We start from the raw sequence: 18,410 nt of genomic DNA, 5'->3' as shown, positions 1-18,410 counted from the left end.
ATATAATACAATTGCTCCTTTTAAAGGGTACAATTCTGTGGCTTTCAGTATATTCTCAGTTACATGATCCATCACACAGTCAATTTTTGAACATTTTCCTTACCCTAGAAGAACCCTCCAGGTGTCACTCCTCCCACTTCCATCTTCCCACCTCTCCTAGCCATACGTAAAAACCAGTATTTTTGTTTCCTATAGATTGGTCTATACTGGGCATGTCTTATTAGCGGAAGCATGTAATACCTGGTTTTTTATGACTGGCGTTTTTGGCTTAGTGTCAAGCATGGTGCATGTTGTAGCATGCATATGTGCTTCCTTTTTACAGTCAAATTGGTTCATCTCTACCACAGTTTGTTTATGCATTCATCACTTGGTGGCTATTTGGGTCTAAGAGATATCCTTGATGTCTTCCATTCTCCAATCTTGACATCCAGTCCATCTGTGCATAGCGCCCATTCCGCTTCCAAAGTCTATAGATTAAACATCCACTGTGTCTCACTATCCTGGCCTCCTAATGGTCTCCCTGTTTCCTTTCATTCGTAGCCAGAGTTACCTCAAAACAAATAGGATTATTTACTCTCCTTCCTAAAACCCTTCAGTATGAAGAACTCCTTGCTGAGTCCTACAGAACCCTGCGTGAGGGCCTTGCAAATCCCGATGCCCTCAGTGACTAGGCAGGGCATCGGCCAGACTGGAGTGGCAGGGTGGGGGCAGCTAGAGTGCACACCTCATCCCAGGATCTTTGAACTCCTAGCTTTTAGGACAAAATGTACGTGGTCCTTCCCGTCCTTCAGGATTGGGGCCCCACTCCTTCGTGTTGTTCACTCTGCTGTTTACTGTTTTTCGGGCAAAGTGATCTTTCAGTTCCTCAAACGTGCCAAGCAGTTGTTCTCCGCAGTTCTTTGTGATGCCAGACCCACTGCCTAGAACCTTTCTACCCGACTTTCCAGGCCGGCCCTCGCCCCCGCCACTGCCACACACTGTCTCCTCCTGCTCTGTGCCCGTTTGCTTGGCTTTTGGTTAGAGTCCCTGAGGGTGAGGACCCCTTTGGTTTCAGAGAGTGGAACTGATTGACATCTGGAAGAAAGCACAGGACTTTCTTTCCTCCTCACATCTTCACATAATCTACGCAACACAGTTTGGAACCCCCAGATCTAAGAGAAAGCTTTCTTACTGTGTTTGACACACTATAAGAAATAAATGCGCTGGTGTGTGTTGCTCACATTTAACTCACATGTGCTCATCATTTTCCCTTTTTAGGTGCTATTTCAAGTGGTTTCCGGCTGGAAGAGTCTCCATTTGTTCCCTACGACTTTATGAACAGCAGTACTTCACCAGCCAGTCCTCCAGGTTCAATAGGAGATGGCTGGCCACGTGCCAAATCGCCTAACGGCTCTAGCAGTGTTAATTGGCCACCAGGTAAGATGCTGACAGCTCCTTTCATGAGAATTTCTTTCCATTCAGACTCGGACACCTCTAGACATACCAGTGATTTGGCCCCGCTTTGGGGTGATCAGCCTGAAACTACACTAGGGATGAGGAAGAGTGCGGAAATGAGGGAGAAGTTGAGCCGCAGGTCCTGGGCTGCCGGGTGAACCTGGCCCTTTACTGGTGCCTTTGTCGCCAAGCTTCGAAGGTGGGATTCGTCCCACTGGCCCACACGAAGCGTGGTATAAACCTTCACCGATTGATCTTCTCCAGTTGTGTCTGGGGACTGATGTGGCAGAATTTCCATGTACTGAGGAATCGCCAGAAATGCGCCCTGGACTTGCTGTGTCCTACATAAATTGCTGAAGGCACTTTAAAATGTTCCTGTTTAGACCCCTAGCCTGGGAACCTCCATATGCCGCGGGTGCAGCCCTAAAAATACAAAAGACGACAAATAAATTAAATAAATTAAATAAATAAATAAAAATAAAATGTTACTGTTTAAGAATATATAAACCTAAGAGATACTACTTCATGCAAAAACTTGCAAGTTATTCAAATTAATAAAAGCTTTTATTAAATATGATATCATGTCAGCCTGTTAGGGTATTGGAAAATAATTTGAGAATATTGAAAAAGATTTGAGACTTGCATAAACTACAGGAATAAAACTTTTGGGTAATTAGTAATGAATTTTTAGATGATGACTAAGCCTGAACTAATTTTACATTTTTATTTCCAGAATTTCGCCCTGGTGAACCATGGAAAGGTTATCCAAACATTGACCCTGAAACTGACCCTTACGTCACTCCTGGCAGTGTCATAAACAATCTTTCAATTAATACTGTGCGGGAAGTTGACCACCTCAGGGACAGGAACAGTGGTAAGTGATGATGATGCAGGAGATTGTCAGAATGGCTCAAAGTCTGTGGGAAACTCCGCGATAAGAGACACTCCCTACACACCACAGCACCTCACCTCCAGAGGGCTCCAGACAGCTATAACAGAATTCTTGGTTTCCCCTGGGTGACTCAGAGCCACTTTAAAAATGAGGAGGATTTATTATCACTTGATATGGTAAACATGTGTATTAACTTAGTGAATCAACACGAAGGACCAACAGACACTCGCTTTTCAGTAACTGTACTAATAAGTGAAGGTTGGAGTTCCTGTTGTGGCTCAGTGGTTAATGAACTCCACTAGGAACCATGAGGTTGCGGGTTCAATCCCTGGCCTCGCTCCGTGGGTGAAGGATCTGGCGTTGGTGTGAGCTGTGCTGTAGGTCGCAGACTCAGCTCAGATCCTGTGTTGCTGTGGCTGGGAACTTCCGTATGCCACGGGTGAGGCCCCCCCCCCCCCCCCAAAAGACAACTACCTGAAGGTTGTTACCTAGTTCATAACAAGTTTCAGTATTGTGCTTTTTAAGAAATGGGTGTTTCTTATCAAAGATGCTATATTGGTGTTTGTTTACACACCCTGGATATTAAAGAGCTTCCCTCTGGAGAAGCAGTTGGCTTTGTCTCTCAGAGAGTGAAAATAAGAACAATTGAATGGCCCCTACAGTCCAAATGCACTTTTTAGTAGGTTAGCAAATAAAATCTTCCTCAACTACCCCCTGGTTGTTTTTCACCCCAGGCATGTACAAGTATTCCATGCATGCAGTAGAAGAAAGGTGAATGAAATGAATGAAGATAACTTCTCTTGCTGTAACATATATCCTTGTAGCTAGCCCTTTAAACAGTTTATGATAAAATGTGAAACAGTCAACATTTTCCATTAAATACATAATTTGTTCACAGGTGTTTGCCATATCACAGTGGTGAGATAAGAGTCCTCATTATTCTAAAACAGCTGAATTTAGCAGACAACTGTGTATAGAAATAGTTAAAGCCACTACTTTTCGCAGGAGAACATGGACAGAGCCAACCATAAAACCTCACAGCCTGGTAGTTAGTGAATCTGGCAGCAGGAGCTGTTACAGTGATCCACGTACTGCTTGAGTCTGGAGCTAAAGAAGAGTTAGTGGTCGAGGGGATTTCTAAAAAATAGGAAGGCAGGCCAGGTTTTGGAGACTGAGTGTGGGGCACGAGGAGGGAGGACAAAGGCCTGGCTCACGGTAATGCCCGTGCACCTTGGTGAGCTGTCTGTCTGGGAAGAAGTCACTGGTGTTCAGAGACAGGAGCTGGGAGCTCCTCGAGGAGCCCGGTGCTGAGAGCAGAGCAGGTCCTGCCCCGGGTCTCAGGCTGTGTCTCCTGGCCGAGTGGATTCTCACAGGCAGTTATGGGGGAGGAAGACGAGGTGGGAGGGATGCCTCTTCTGAGCCATGGTGAAGACAGCGAGGAAGCTCTCCACGTGCTGCTTGGAAGGCAAGAGGGAGGCTGCAGGCGTGGGCACTGTCCCCGTGGCCCCGATCAGGCCCGTTTCCTTTCTTGGGCCATAGCCTTGCAGTGTCACTGGCTGCCTTTGCTTATTTGAAAACACCACGTCCTGTGTTCTGGGGATGACTAATTGGGCTCTTCCCCCACGTAGGGTCATCCTCATCCTTGAACACCACGCTGCCTTCAACTAGTGCCTGGTCATCCATTCGTGCCTCCAACTACAACGTTCCCCTCAGCAGTACAGCACAAAGCACTTCAGGTGGGCCTCGTCCCGGGCTGCTGAGGCTCTGTCGGAGGTCGTGGTCATCAGACCTGGGCCGGGGCTGTTGTGTTTAATCCTTCCTCTTTTGCCCTAAAGTCGTCTTTTCAAGGAGCCAAGAGAGTATATTTCTGAGCCAGGGAAAATATTTTTAATACCCTTTTAAAATGTGCTATATGTTAACATTAAAATGTACTATATGTTTTAATGTAAACTATGTTTAACACCCTTTTAAAATGTACTATATCCAGCAGTCATTTACCAGAATAATCAGCTTTTACCAAATAGCCTCTCTTCATCTGAGAGCCATCTCTGCTCTGTAGTTAAATGTAATTTAATTCAAAACAGTAGTTCTCAACTATTTGCAGTAAAGGCCCTTTTGTTTTTTTAATACCCAGTCCTTTGCAGACATAACTTTTCTAAAATATAGTAAATCTGAGCTTGGAAATGCTAGAGAAATGAGGACACACTTGGGAGTGAAGGGCGGTGTCAGATGGCTGGCAGAGTTTGCAAACGCCCGCTCTGCGTTTCTGTTCTTGGACAGTCTCAGACCAGTAATAAACTCTGCTGACCAGTCTTGCCGTCACACTTGGGGATGTTCTGACGTAAGGACATGCCCTTGATGAATAAATAGTTGATGCTGATGAATGTTACAAAATTATCTATCCCCTTCTCCCTCCTCGTTTTAGTAGTGTTACTTTGATTGCGTTTTCTGTGTGCCTGGCTGGGCGCTGGACCCATAGGCAAGTTGCATAACCTCTCTGGACCTCAGTAGAATGTGTGTGAAGATCAGACGTAGCGAGCGCACATCAAGCGCCCAGCCGTCCGGGGAATGTCTGCTGTGAGGACTCCCTGAGCTGGGGCAATTTTTGTAGCCATTTTTTCAGGAGTACACAACAAAGTGCTAAAATCTAATGCCCTAAGAGCCAGTCCTGGGTGACTCATTATGCTTGTTAAGTAAGGTAAGGAATTCCCAGTTGCTATTTTAGAGCAGTTCAGGGCAGTGTTACGTGTAGTTTTGTGCACTGGACTAAGAGTTGCACAGGTCTTAATTGTTTTAATAATAGACCAAACGTCTGTTTTGAGGCGAAGGGAGCAGTTTCCTTTTCCCTTTTTGTTTTTCTCTGGCAGTTTAGTTTGATTTGGGGATTTTTGTTGGTTTCTTTTATATGATTTGCTTTTAGTAGGGGAACGGACATTGTCATTTTTCACAATTTTTCTTTTTGGAAAGCATTTCTCTCTCCTCTCCCTAACTTGGTTTTTTTCTTTCGAGTAGCCAGAAATAGTGATTCCAAATTGACATGGTCTCCTGGTTCAGTTACAAACACCTCTCTGGCTCATGAGCTGTGGAAGGTCCCTTTGCCACCTAAAAACATCACTGCTCCGTCCCGCCCACCTCCGGGACTGACTGGTCAGAAGCCACCCTTGTCTACGTGGGATAATTCTCCCCTTCGTGTAGGTGGAGGATGGGGAAATTCTGACGCCAGGTATACCCCAGGTAAGGTGATGTGCATAAGGTGGTTTCATGTGGTTTTATTTGCTGAACGCTAACCAGTCCAATTTAACAGAGACCTAAATAGCAGACTGTTGCATTCTCCCCTCTAAAATAGGATTGGCACTTAAATAAAAACCATAACATTCCTAGTTCATTGCTACCTCTTGCAATTTCCATGCTTTTGAGAGTCTTAAATTTTACTAATTTTGCCCCCTTATCGTTTCCCCAAAGACACACACACAGCAGTTAGTGGTCAAGTTAATGGAATGAGAATCTCCTTTCCTTTAGAAACTCCTCAGGAGCTCATCTCAGTGGATATAGTGACTTCCTGCTCTTGGCAGGCATCAGATAGTGCCATGTCACATGAGCAGAAGCCTGACAAGCCTGGGGAAGGTGGGAGCAGCTCATCTGGGCCTTTAAGAATGGGGTCTGTTTGGCGAAAGCTTGGCCTGTACTTAGGATCATCGTAAAAAAGTGTTGATTAAATAGAGACATTTGCGAGTGAAAGGGACATGCTGTTAGTGACTCCTGAAAGCAGACTGCCCCAGGCCGACTGGGTCAGACGTCTCCCTCCCTTCTCTAGATGACTAGCTCTGGGTTTATACTGGCTTCAGGTCCTCACCCGCCTCCCCCAGCCTACACCATACACAGCACAAGTGGAGTTCAGAGCTTGTCTGCCAGCTCGCCCAGGAGATAATGGTCTGATCCTTCATTCTTCCCTGTCCCCAAAATGTACCAAACTTTCTCATCTCCAGGCTGAAAATGGTAGTAAAACCTCAGTAATAAATCTCTGATCTTTAGACAGGTGATTGGCTGAAATAAAACTTGTAGTGTTTCCTTTGAGGGAAAGTTTTAATTATGGGAAAAGCACACTTGAGTCTGTTCCAAGCTGCCAAATGCAAATTCATATAATTGGTGTCATGTCAGTGGTTCTTTGAGGTCACAGACATCTTCTGGGTGTCAGCTAAGTGACTGGTGGTGCACGATAGGGGGGAGAGATAATAGAAGTGGCCTGGGAGCCCCTACCTTTAGGAAGGCTGGTGGAGTGGAGTGTGGTCAGGAAGCCTGTAAGAGTCAGCCAGGTAAGCAGAGGGAGCACTACCTGCCACGGCAGAGATTTGGAAAAGCAGGAGGGCTCCCTGTTGGAGTGAGAGTGTGGGGGAGCGGGCAGTGTTCTGCGAGAGTTGTGTAGGCTGAGCTGTGTCATGCAGCCATCTTCCGAAGCCACCCCCAAGTCTCTGTGAGGTGGTTTTAAATGGCTTGTCGATGGGATGACGTGATGGGGTTTTTTCGTTTGTTTAATGTTTTTGTGTCGTTATTTCCCCAATACATTTTTTTTCCCTACTGTACGGCATGGCGACCCAGTTACACATACATGTATACCTTCTTTTTTTCCCATTATCAGGCTCCATCATAAGTGACCAGACATAGTTCCCAGTGCTACCCAGCAGGATCTCATTGCTAATCCATTCCAAAGGCAATAGTCTGCATCTATGAACCCCAAGCTCCCCATCCATCCCATTCCCTCCCCCTAGGCAACCACAAGTCTGTTCTCCAAGTCCATGATTTTCTTTTCTGTGGAAAGATTCATTTGGGCCATATATTAGATTCCAGATGTAAGTGATATCATATGGTATTTGTCTTTCTCCTTCTGACTGACTTCACTTGGTGTGAGAGTCTCTAGTTCCATCCATGTTGCTGCAAATGGCATTATGTTGTTCTTTTTTTATGACTGAGGAGTATTCCATTGTGTATGTATACCCCATCTTCCTAATCCAGTCATCTGTCAATGGACATTTGGGTTGTTTCCATGTCTTGGCTATTGTGAATAGAGCTGCAATGAACATGCGGGTGCATGTGTCTTTTTTAAGGAAAGTTTTGTCTGAATGTATGTCCAAAAGTGGGCTTGCTGGGTCATATGCTGGTTCTATGTATGGTTTTCTAAGGTACCTCCATACTGTTCTCCCTAGTGGTTGTACCAGCTTATGTTCCCACCAACAGTGCAGAAGGGTTCCCTTTTCTCCACGTGATCGTGTTTTATTGCTCTGCTGCTTGGAAAGAGAGGGTGCCCTGAGGCTGGGCAGGAAGGTCAGATGAGGAGCCCCTGTGGTGGCCCAGACTAAAATCAGGAATGTCTGGATGATGGCAAACCCTGAAATCCCCTTCGTACTGCACAGTCTGTGGGATGTGCATGCAAAGCCGCGGATCAGTAGCTGCGAGCATCACAAACTGAGCCTGTTTCCCAGAGGCTACCATTTTGAGAGAGTTGTACCTTTATAAATGGGAAGGTCCCAGAGCCATCTGGCCTTTGGTTCGTTAGCCTGCCACATGTTGAGCTGGGAGCCCTCTGAACCCACTCTCCCCAGACACAGAGCTGCATGCCCCAGGGATTAACGCCTAGTCAGAGCTGGAGTGCTCTGGGCATTTGGGCCTAGGAAGGAGATACCCCACGGTGCTGGTGAGTAAGAAGGAAGAGAAGGGGAGTTCCCACTGTGGCACCGTGAGTTATGCACCTGGTGTTGCTGCCGCTGTGGCGTTAAGTCACAGCTTCAGCTCAGATTCGATCCCTGGCCCAGCAGCTTCCATATGCTGAGGGGGCTGCTGAAAAAAAAAAAAAAGAAGAGAACTCCAGGAGCCCAGGCGATCCTCCCGAACGTCTCTAGTCTGACTGCGTGAAGAGTCACTTGGAAAACTGACTTTCCGTTTCCTTCCTTGTTTAGGTTCCAGCTGGGGTGAGAGCAGCTCAGGGAGAATAACAAATTGGCTTGTTCTAAAAAACCTTACACCTCAGGTAAGAATATCCTGTATCCTGGTTTATGTGGCTACGCCAGGTAGCATGGAAGCAAAGGTTTCCATTCTTGTCTGAGAGGGGTACTGGCCAGGCCTTCGAAGTGGTGCTAAGCAGACGTCAAGGCCAGGCAGCCGAAATAGCAGAGGGTGGTTTTTAGATGCCTCAGGCAGCCTGGTGGTCTGATGCAGTGGTTTTTGACACTGTAAAATGCACGGGAATTGCGTCTCACCCCAGAGACTCTCCTTTAGTAGATCTGAGCTGGGATCAGGGATCTGTATTTTTATAAGGGCGTTCAGATGACTGTGGTGCAGATGGTCCTTGTATGCCCTTTTAGATTAGAACGTTTTCTTAGTCCCTGGACTGCCCCCTCCTCGGGAGGCTGTGTGTTAAGAGCCCACCCCCATCATCCCCAGGGAGCAGTGCCTTCATGAGTCCTGTCCTCAGGGCAGGGAAGACGGAAGACAGGAAGCCACAGCAGGGGCAGTGACTAAGGAATTGGGGCTCTGGGGAGTGTCCAGGAGTCTAGAGGCCACAGAGGTATGGCTCCGGGACCAGCGAAGGTTGGGGGGACGGGACACTACCTCATCACAGCAGTCGCATCCCAGTAAAGAACCTTGGGTGAGGAGTTCCACTGTGGCTCAGCAGTGATGAACCCAACTGGTATCCATGAACGCGGGTGCCATCCCTGGCCTCGTTCAGTGGGGTAAGGATCCGGCGTTGTCGTGAGCTGTGGTGTAGGTCGCAGACATGACTCGGATCCTGTGTTGCTCTGGCCTTGGCGTAGGCCGGCAGCTACAGCTCTGATTCAACCCCCAGCCTGGGAACCTCCGTATGCTGCGGGTATGGCCCTGAAAAACAAACAAACAAAAACGAACCTTGGGCGAGAGTGAAAGGACCAGCCTGGGACCACCTCCCTGGATGGTCCTTGTGGCAGTGTGTCTAACTGGCAGGTCCCATGCTCTGTTTCCTAGATCGATGGCTCAACTCTGCGTACTCTGTGCATGCAGCATGGCCCACTGATAACATTCCACCTGAACCTCCCACATGGAAATGCTTTGGTCCGTTACAGTTCAAAAGAAGAGGTAGTGAAGGCACAAAAGTCTCTGCACATGTAAGTTGGCCATTCTGCACTTGGCACCTGGAAAGTGCCCTTGGTATTGCAAGTGTAGAAATCTCCCATTAGGGTTCCCATGGAGGGAGGGGGGTGCAATTCATGGCACAGTGCTCCATCTCTGGGCCGGCCCAGCTCTTGAAGTCCCATAACAGCAGCAGCCGCCTCACAGTATCTTGGACAGTACTCAGAAGGGGGGGGGGGGGGTGCATCATCTCAGATCAGAATGGCTCTAGACAAGCCTTTCTTAGGAGACAAAAAGACATGATCCTGAGGCTGAAGAGGCACCGGGTGGCATGTCTGGGCCTGGAGAGCCCTGGTGCTGTGCGGACTCCTGGGCGCTGGGTCCTTGTGTGCTCTCCCTGCTCCCTCCCTGCTCGCCCTCGCGCATCCATTGCTTTTTCAGCAGAGATTCAGAGCTGCCCCTGACCCGTGTGGCTCAGTCAGACCCCTCAGACGGCCCGAGTCTTCACCAGGCCTGCTTGTGTCTCTCTCCTCCAGGTGTGTACTGGGGAACACTACTATTCTTGCTGAGTTTGCCAGTGAAGAGGAGATCAGTCGTTTCTTTGCACAAAGTCAGTCTCTGACCCCTTCTCCCAGCTGGCAGTCTCTCGGGTCCAGCCAGAGCCGGCTGGGCTCCCTCGACTGTTCCCACTCATTCTCCAGCCGGACCGATCTCAATCACTGGAATGGTGCTGGGCTGTCGGGAACTAACTGTGGAGACCTTCATGGCACTTCCCTCTGGGGGACCCCACATTATTCCACAAGCCTGTGGGGTCCTCCGAGCAGCAGCGACCCCCGGGGAATTAGCAGCCCATCCCCCATTAATGCTTTTCTTTCTGTTGACCACCTGGGTGGGGGTGGAGAGTCCATGTAACAGTGTAGACTAGACTCCCGGACTGCGACCTCAAGATGAGAAAGAAAGGAGCACTAAGTCGGGCTCGCCGCCTGCAGCCAGGGGCCACCTGTGGGAACAGCTATTCTCTGCACATTTTCCACTTTGTTTTCCCTGAAACATATCAGTTTGAATACTTGAATCATGCAGGCCAATATTATAATGTGAAAAGGTATCTATCTATTTACACTCCCAAATAGCGCCATACATGCTAAACCGTATAGAATGAGCTCACTTGTGTATATTCATCATGTTTAGCCTTTGAGTTCTTTTTTTTTTCCCCCTTTCTAGCCCCTCCCCCTCCCTCCATTCATTCTTTCTCTTTTCTTTTTTCTTTTTGCAAAACCATTTTTTGGGCTGATAATGAATGAGCTTTTAACTTTGCACTGAATGATGTTCTCTCCGTCTAATCGGCAATATGGGGGGGCAGCTGTTCCAGTGTAAATGTTTACTCAAGGATGTTCTTAAAAGGTGTGCGCTCTCTACTATGCCTTGATGTTTGCCTACCTTATTGTGGTATCGTGGAGTTTAAAAGATCAAGTTATGATACTGACTTAGGACTATAAATGAAAGTATTGCACCAGTTTTTTCATGTTGTAAAACTAAAGAATTTCGCTCTGCAGTTTGAAAAACTGTGGCCACAGCTGTGACTTGCAGCCCACCTGCCACCCAGGACGGGCCCTGCACTTTGAATAGGCTTTCCATTTTGTTTTGAAGGTTCCCACATTGAACCTTCTTGTTTACAGATTTTTTTGTTTTGTTTTTTGAGAAAAAAAAAATGTTTACTCTTCCATCATTTAAAAAAAAATAATTAAAAGACAAAAAAAAAAATGGAGGATGATTTAAAAGATGCTTTCTATCTCTGGGAAAAAGGAGCAGCATTTGGCCATGTTCTTTTGTTTTTCTATTCCTGTCCTAAATCAAAGAGCATGGTTCTCAGGAAAACCAGTTCCCCAGTTTAAAAAAAAAAAAAAAAAGGAAAAAAAAGGAAAAAAAAAAAAAAAAAAACAAACAAAAAAAAAACCAACCTCCTTGTAGTTTCTTATAGGAAAGAAAGAAAAACCCCAACTTTTAGCACTGATACTACATATTGCTCTGTTAAAGAATTTTCTCTGCCAAAAAAAAGAAAAAAGAAAAAAAAAAACAACAAAAAAAACGCTTAAAGCTGGAGTTTGAGATTCTGCTTTCAGATGCTGTCTTTTTATTAGTGAGTGATGATGGTTTGCTAATAATCAGTAGGTATAATTTTTGTAATCCCATCAAGTGGCTCTCTATGTTTCTGCTCTCTCGTGACTGTGTTCATGTCTAACTGTTGTACCTTAAAGCCGAAATCCGTAACTATGCATACTGTAACCAAGGTATTGGGCCTACAGAATTGTTCGTTGTATAAAAAAAATTTTAAATGTTGTTGCGAACTAACGAGTTACACCATTTTTAAAATTTCTTTCTCTCCTCCCTTCCTTTGTTTTTGTTTTTGTTTTTTTTTTCTTTGCCCACAAATGGTATTATAATGCTTGCTTAGTCAAAGAAGAGAGACTAAACAAGGGTAAAAATTTTAACAGTACAGAATTTGCCATCATTTCATTGCCTTGATTCTAACTGTTTGTGTCCTAAGATGCAAAAGAAGTCAGTGGCTTTTAACTGTTTACAAATAGAATGTGATTGTAAAATGTACAGTTTGGTTGTGTTTGAATTATGAAATTTCTTCAGATATAATAAACCATGACTTTTTGGCTGCTCAACATTAATTGTCTCTTTTTTGTGAATTTATTTGTACGCTCTTTTTTATAATGAACGTTTCAACGTTGCTATGTATGAGGGTTCTCATAGAGCAACCGAGTAAAAATCTAAGCAAATATTTGAACATTTTATCCGAACTGATTCACAATTTCACCCTGAAATAATGTGAGAACAATGGGAAACTGTAGCTTGCTCCTTCCTACCCTCTTTGAGCATCTTTGGGATCTGGTTGCTCAAAACTCTTCCGTGACTTCATCTTCCCCACCATTTGTGCCCATCTCAAGCCTCAGCAAGAGACCATTTGGAACATGAAGCTTAATGACTTGACAGTGTTCTAGTGTTAAACTCTCATACCTCTGTTACAAAATGAGAAACGCCACAGCCCGGACTGGCCTTTGCTTCCCCCTTCACCGCCCTCGCTCCTCACTGCCGGGAGCCCGGGGGGCAACTCCTGTGTATGTATTTCAGTGTATGACTTCAAATCATGCTCCAACTTGCCAGATGTAAGCTAATGTTGTTGGACACCTTAATAGAAGCAAATGTTGTTCAATGCAGTCAATGTATATGGACTTCCATACTGGTTTTTCCAAAAACCAAAGGTAGCTTTGAAAAACCACGTCTGGAAATGTTTGGAACGTTAAGCTGATTGACCTTTTGGGGGCTTTGAGTAGTATATAATTGACTTCATAACTGCGTTCATTGTATCGTTAAAGTGTTTGGGAATTTTTTGCGCTTGTTATGTGACAATAAAGTGTTTGATTTTAAAAAAATGAAAAAGCGATTTGGTTGTTGCCGAGTCCTTCAATAAAAACAATTCTCTTCCCGAAGCCACCGTGTTGCTCCGCAGTCTCCCTTGGGCTCTCGCCACCGCCCGGGGCCTTTCCCAGCCTCGAGTGTGACATCCCCTGGCTCCGTGACCTCGAGTCACTGACAGCCTGCAAGGGTTGGTCCAAAACATCGTATCACATCCAGCTGCGCATTTCCAAGTACGGCTCCCAAGGGCCACACAGCTTCTGCTCCGCTGGGCGCGTCTGGAGCGGCTCTGGCTCCACTCTTCCTTCCCCTGTGGGCCTGCCCAACGCTGCCTTCCCCTCAAAGACAGTAATCACCGGGGTCAGCTCGCCTTTTTTTCTTTTTCTTCTTCCATCAAGAGTAGGCACCTCCTGGGAGTTCACTTGGGCCACAGCAGAGTAAGGATCCAGCATAGGCACTGCAGTGGCTCAGGTCGGGATTTGATCCCGGGCTCGGGAACTTCCACATGCTGTGGGCACGGCCAACGAAAGAGAGCAGGCACCTCCTCCCATCGGTGCTTGCGAAAAAATGTGGTCCCCTCTCTGGTCATTACTATTGACAACCTCCAGCCAGTGAATAAATCTCTTGCTCATCTTTGTAATCCGTGTGGTCTCATACACGGTAGTTGCTGAATAGATAGGAAATAGCAGGTGTTACCTGTGGACTTTTGAGAACTAGAAATTGTGCTAGTACCTTGTTAAATTGTGAGGGGGGATGATAAAGGTGACATTCTTGACAGACAGGGTCTAAATTAGGTTAAATAGTATTAAGAGGAGCTACTTGAATCAAGAAGAGAATGCAAATCGAGGTTGCGCTGAGCACGGTGGCTTAATACTCAGCCGAGAGGTCATCTCCATGCATTGAGACTTGACCGATTCTCCCCTCTTCAGAATTTAGGAGATGTTTTCCTGTTGATCCTTTGATTTCACATGTGCACAACGGGGGTCGCTGAACAAGAGCCCAAACCAGCCCAGATAAACAAACCTTGAAGGCCCCTTACCAAGACCAGGCCTCTGGCCCTGTTGGCACCACATCTGAATAGGCATTTGCAGGGTCCTGGGGAAAGAGGCTAACAGTTGTATGTGTTAAGGGTTTTCTACACACCTAGTACTCTGTACATGTTTTGTCACTTAACTTTCAGAGCAGCCCAGCCTGGCCCTAGAACAGGAAACAAAATCCTAGTACAGTGTATTTCTCCAGTTGCCTCAGCACCCTCCGAAGACAGACAAAGTGGATCCTCTTGGGATCTGGGGGGCAGAGTTGGTTTTTGTTTTGTTTTTTTAAACAACTGCATTTTATGGAGTTCCCGTTGTGACTCAGCAGTAACGAATCTGACTGTTATCCATGAGGATGCAGATTCAATCCTTGGCCTCGCTCAGTGGGTTAATAGGGTGTTGCTGTGAGCTGTGGTATAGGTTGCAGACACGGCTCAGCTCAGATCCTGCGTTGCTGTCACTGTGACAGGCCGGCAGCTGCAGCTCCAACTCTAGCCTGGGAACTTACATATGCCACAGGTGCAGCCCTAAAGAGACAAAAAAAAAAAAAAAAAAAACTACATTTTAGATGAAAGCTGCAAATGAAGGTTGTTTGCATTTGGCTCCATCCTGTTTTTATCTTAAAATAGTGTTTGAAATAGCCAGTTAAATTGCTCTTGTTCAAAAAGTCTATGATGCTTCAGAAAGATGGGCCATGAACATACAAGCCCGTGAACCCCGAATGAAGAAGCAGGGCTGGCCAGCTTCAGCTCTGGATGCCGAGCAGCAGAGAGAGCTCCGGCAGAGGAGCAAGTGAGTGACTTTCCAGCCGAGTCTCGGGCCCTGTCTCAGCCCTCAGGGATCCGGATGCCCCCATCCTGCCAGCTGTTGACCCATTAAGTAGAGAAGCCCTTCAGCCTGCTGGGAGAGCAGGACTCGGCTTTGGATAGTGAGGGAAGCTGCATCCGTAGATCAACCAACTTCCAGGAGAGGACAGACCTGGATGCCAAGACCTAAACAGTCTGCAGGCCTGAATCCCACTTTGTGGGCCTCATTACCATAGTCCCGTAGCACTGAACCACTTGAGTTTTCATTGATTTCATAATTGTTTTTTTGTTTTTGTTTTTGTCTTTTTTTTGCCATTTCTTGGGCCGCTCCCATGGGGCAGATGGAGGTTCCCAGGCTAAGGGTCCAATCGGAGCTGTAGCCACCAGCCTGTGCCAGAGCCACAGCAATGTGGGATCCGAGCCACGTCTGCAACCTACACCACAGCTCACGGCAACACCAGATCCCCAAGCCACTGAGCGTGGCTGGGGATCAAACCCACAACCTCATGGTTCCTAGTTGGATTCGTTAACCGCTGAGCCACGATGGAAACTCCTGATTTCATAGTTTTAAAACTCAACTTCTTAAATCAATTTCTTTTTTATTTTAAAGATTTTTATTTTTTCCATTATAACTGGTTTATAGTGTTCAGTCAATTTCTTACTATACAGCCAAGTGACCCAGGCACACTACGTATATACATTCTTTTTCTCACATTATCCTCCATCATGCTCCATCGTAAGTGACTAGATATAGTTCCCAGGTTAAATCAATTTCTTGACAAAGGATGGTGATGTGACCATGTATGGAAAATCAGAAGGGAAAAAAAAAAAAAAAAAAAAAAAAAGGAAAATCAGTACTGCCTGCCACAAACAAAAAGCTATTAAAAAAAAAAAAAAAAAAGATAGGGTTCCCGTTGTGGCTCAGAGGGTTAAGGACCAGACATAGGGTCTATTGAGGATGCGGATTTGATCCCTAGCCTCACTCCTGCTATGGCTGTGGTGTAGGTCGGCAGCTACAGCTCAGACTCGACCCCTAGCCTGGCACCTTTCATGTGCCATGGGTGTGGCCATTAAAAAAAGAAAAAAAGAAACACCTCACTGAACCAAAAAATGTATTCACCTCCAGGTGGAGACTTACTGTGAAAGTTCAGAGGGAGATGAGATGGCCTTGCAGGGGGGTTAAAGGCATGGCACCCCAGAGCCTTCTTGTGACACAGCCACACAGACCGCAGGCTGAAAGCTTTACTCATCTGTGATCCAGTCTTTGCTTCTTTAACTCAAAAGCCCTATTAGGTCACCCCTGCCCCCAGGGGATAGAGGACCCAACACTTTGGAAATTGCTGCTCTGGGAAGCAGGTAGTCAAGGTCAGCTCCCAGAGGTGTCCGCTGGGTCCTGCGTGGAAATGCTTCTCCGCTGAGAAGTGCTACCACAACCACTGACAGCAGAGGCAGCTGAAATAAAAGCCCCATCTTTCTTGACCAAGGTGGCATTTGAAGCAGCAGCCGGGTTTGGGGAAAGAGCCGTGCCACAGGATGGGGCGCAGGGCAGAGTGAGCAAGGTGGATGATACAGGAGGCCAGCGGGGGAGTGAGGGGGTGGGACAGTGCAGGCTCCACCATGGCCGCCTGCTAGAATCATCTGGAAGCTTGCAGAAAGTCCCTGGGCTCAGGCCCCCTCACAGAGAGTCTTAATTCAATGGGGCACCAGCGTGGTTTTGTTGTCTTTTGCTTTTTTTTTAGGGCCGAACCCATGGCATATGGAAGTTCCCAGGCTAGGGGTTGAATCAGAACCGCAGCTACCAGCCTACACCACAGCCACAGCAATGTGGGATCCGAGCTGCGTCTACAACCTACACCACAGCTCAGTGCAATGCCAGATTCTTAACCCACTAATCGAGGCCAGGGATCAAACCCGCGTCCTCATGGATACCAGTCAGTTTCCTTACTGCTAAGCTACAACAGGAACTCTGGCACCAGCGTGTTTTAAAACCTTAATTTTTTAATAACACATCTTACATTCTGAGATCTTTGTGCTTCTTCTGTCTCCCCACTAGGGCATAAACAAGAGCGCCAAGCCCAGTTGAGTCTTACTTGGCCTTCTACCACTGTGAGCTCCACGAGGGACCCTTATGATGATGACACTTTTTTTTTTCTTTTTTGGCTGTGCTTAAGCCACAGCAGAGAGAACGCCAGATCCTTAACCGCTAAGACACCAGGGAACTCCCTAAGTAAGTTGCATTTAAAGACAATCTCAGCTGCGTAAGGATGGGCAGAAATGGGACATCATGTATGCCTAAGGGCCAGGAAGCCTGGCAGAGGCAAAGCTCTTCCCACAGGCCCACCTGTGCTCATAGGTACCATTTATTGGTTAAGGGCAAGGCCTCTGGAGGTAGACCACGCTGCGTTGGTTGAAATTCTCACCAGATCATCTGCTAGCTCTGTCTCTAACCCCCAACATCCAAAATCCATCCGCTTCTTCTCCAAAACAGATCCTTAGTCCAACCATCTCTCCATCCCTAGCTCCATGACCTCAGCCAGGACAACTGGAGCCTCCTTCCCCTTCTTCCTCCCCTCCTCCCCCCCGCCCCCCCCCCCCGCTTCCTCCTCCCCCACTTCCTTCTTCCCCGTCTCCCTCCCCCCTCCTCTTCCCGCCCCCCCCACCCGCCCTTCACGCCTTCCTCCCCCCCTTCCTCCTCCCCCCTTCCTCCTCCCCCCTTCCTCCTCCCCCCCTTCCTCCTCACCCCCCCCCCGTTCCTTCTCCCACACCGTTCCTCCCCCCCATCCCTTCCTCTCCCCGCCCCCGCTTCCTCCACCCCCCCCACCCCGTCTTCCTCCTCCCCCTGCTTTCTCCTCCCCCGCTCCCCCGGCTTCTCCCCCCACCACCCCGGCTTCTCCCCCACAACTCCCGCCCCTTCCTCCTCCCCCGGCTTCCTCCTCCCTCTGCTTCCACTCCCGCCCCACAGTCCATCCTGCTGACAACAGCCTAGGGTGATCTTTGGCCTTTTTTGTCCTTTTAAAACCTAATTTTTAAAAAAAAGCCATAAAACCCCTAATTTTAATGATCAAACATAGTTTCATATAATCGGGAGCGCCGTTCTAAAGTGTACCGCTCAGTGGGCTTGGGCAAATGCATGCGCCCAATATAGCCCTCATCCCAGGCAAGATGTAACCCATGTCCATCACCCTAGCAAGTCCCCTCGGGGCCCCTAAACTCAAGGGCCTCGGCTCAACCACATCCCCATCTCCTTTATGACCCTCCGGGGCTTTCTGCAGCCCTGAGGAGAAGACCCAAACCCCTTACCACAGCCTGCGAGCTGGCGTGCTTCAGGCTGGCAGCCCTCCCCACCCCCCGCCCCCCACGTCCTCACCTGCTCCCCTCCCCCCAGGCCTCCCTTCTCCCTCTGGAGGAATCCGTCCTCCTCTGATTCGCTGTCGCCCTAGGTGATCAGTTGGCTGGCCCCGGATCCCCCCCCTTCCCCAGCCTTCTCTCTCACCCACAGCCATTCTCTAGTCCAGGACAGTCGTTCTCAACTGGGGGCGATTTTGTGCCCCCGCGCCCCGCCCTACCTCCCGCCACCCGGGGACATTTGGCAATGTCTGGAGACGGGTTTTGGCTGTGACAACTAGGAGGAGGGGAGATGGCTCCCCAGCATCCAGCGGGTAGAGACCAGGGATGCTACTCAATGTCCTTGAGCGCAGACGACAACCCCCGCAGCAAAGGACT

General features: G+C 47.7%; 1 protein-coding gene across 50 annotated transcripts in view; it reads left to right on the top strand.

Moving 5' to 3' along the window:
- The window catches only part of TNRC6A (trinucleotide repeat containing adaptor 6A), a 245,054-nt gene extending 232,183 nt beyond the window's left edge, over positions 1–12,871 (top strand). For 42 of the 50 annotated variants that reach the window (XM_085017303.1, XM_021081334.2, XM_085017311.1 and 39 more), the window contains 7 exons: positions 1,258–1,416; positions 2,168–2,308; positions 3,955–4,062; positions 5,339–5,560; positions 8,278–8,348; positions 9,320–9,459; positions 9,961–12,871. In XM_085017303.1, coding sequence (XP_084873429.1) covers positions 1,258–1,416; positions 2,168–2,308; positions 3,955–4,062; positions 5,339–5,560; positions 8,278–8,348; positions 9,320–9,459; positions 9,961–10,336 — 1,217 coding nt within the window. In that variant the 3' untranslated portion in view covers positions 10,337–12,871. Of the gene's footprint in view, positions 1–1,257; positions 1,417–2,167; positions 2,309–3,954; positions 4,063–5,338; positions 5,561–8,277; positions 8,349–8,761; positions 8,886–9,319; positions 9,460–9,960 lie in introns of all 50 variants that reach the window. The other 8 variants (XR_014840522.1, XR_014840519.1, XR_014840526.1 and 5 more) reach the window with 1 other exon arrangement.
- The last annotated feature ends 5,539 nt before the right edge of the window (positions 12,872–18,410 follow it).

This window comes from Sus scrofa, chromosome 3 (assembly GCF_054392235.1).
Source record: "Sus scrofa isolate SSC_HxYL_T2T_F1_AM1 chromosome 3, Sscrofa_HxYL_maternal_Yorkshire_Landrace_v2.0, whole genome shotgun sequence".
Taxonomy (NCBI): domain Eukaryota; kingdom Metazoa; phylum Chordata; class Mammalia; order Artiodactyla; family Suidae; genus Sus; species Sus scrofa.
The sequence above is the reverse complement of the archived record's forward strand: the minus strand, read 5'-3'. Positions and strand labels throughout refer to the sequence as shown.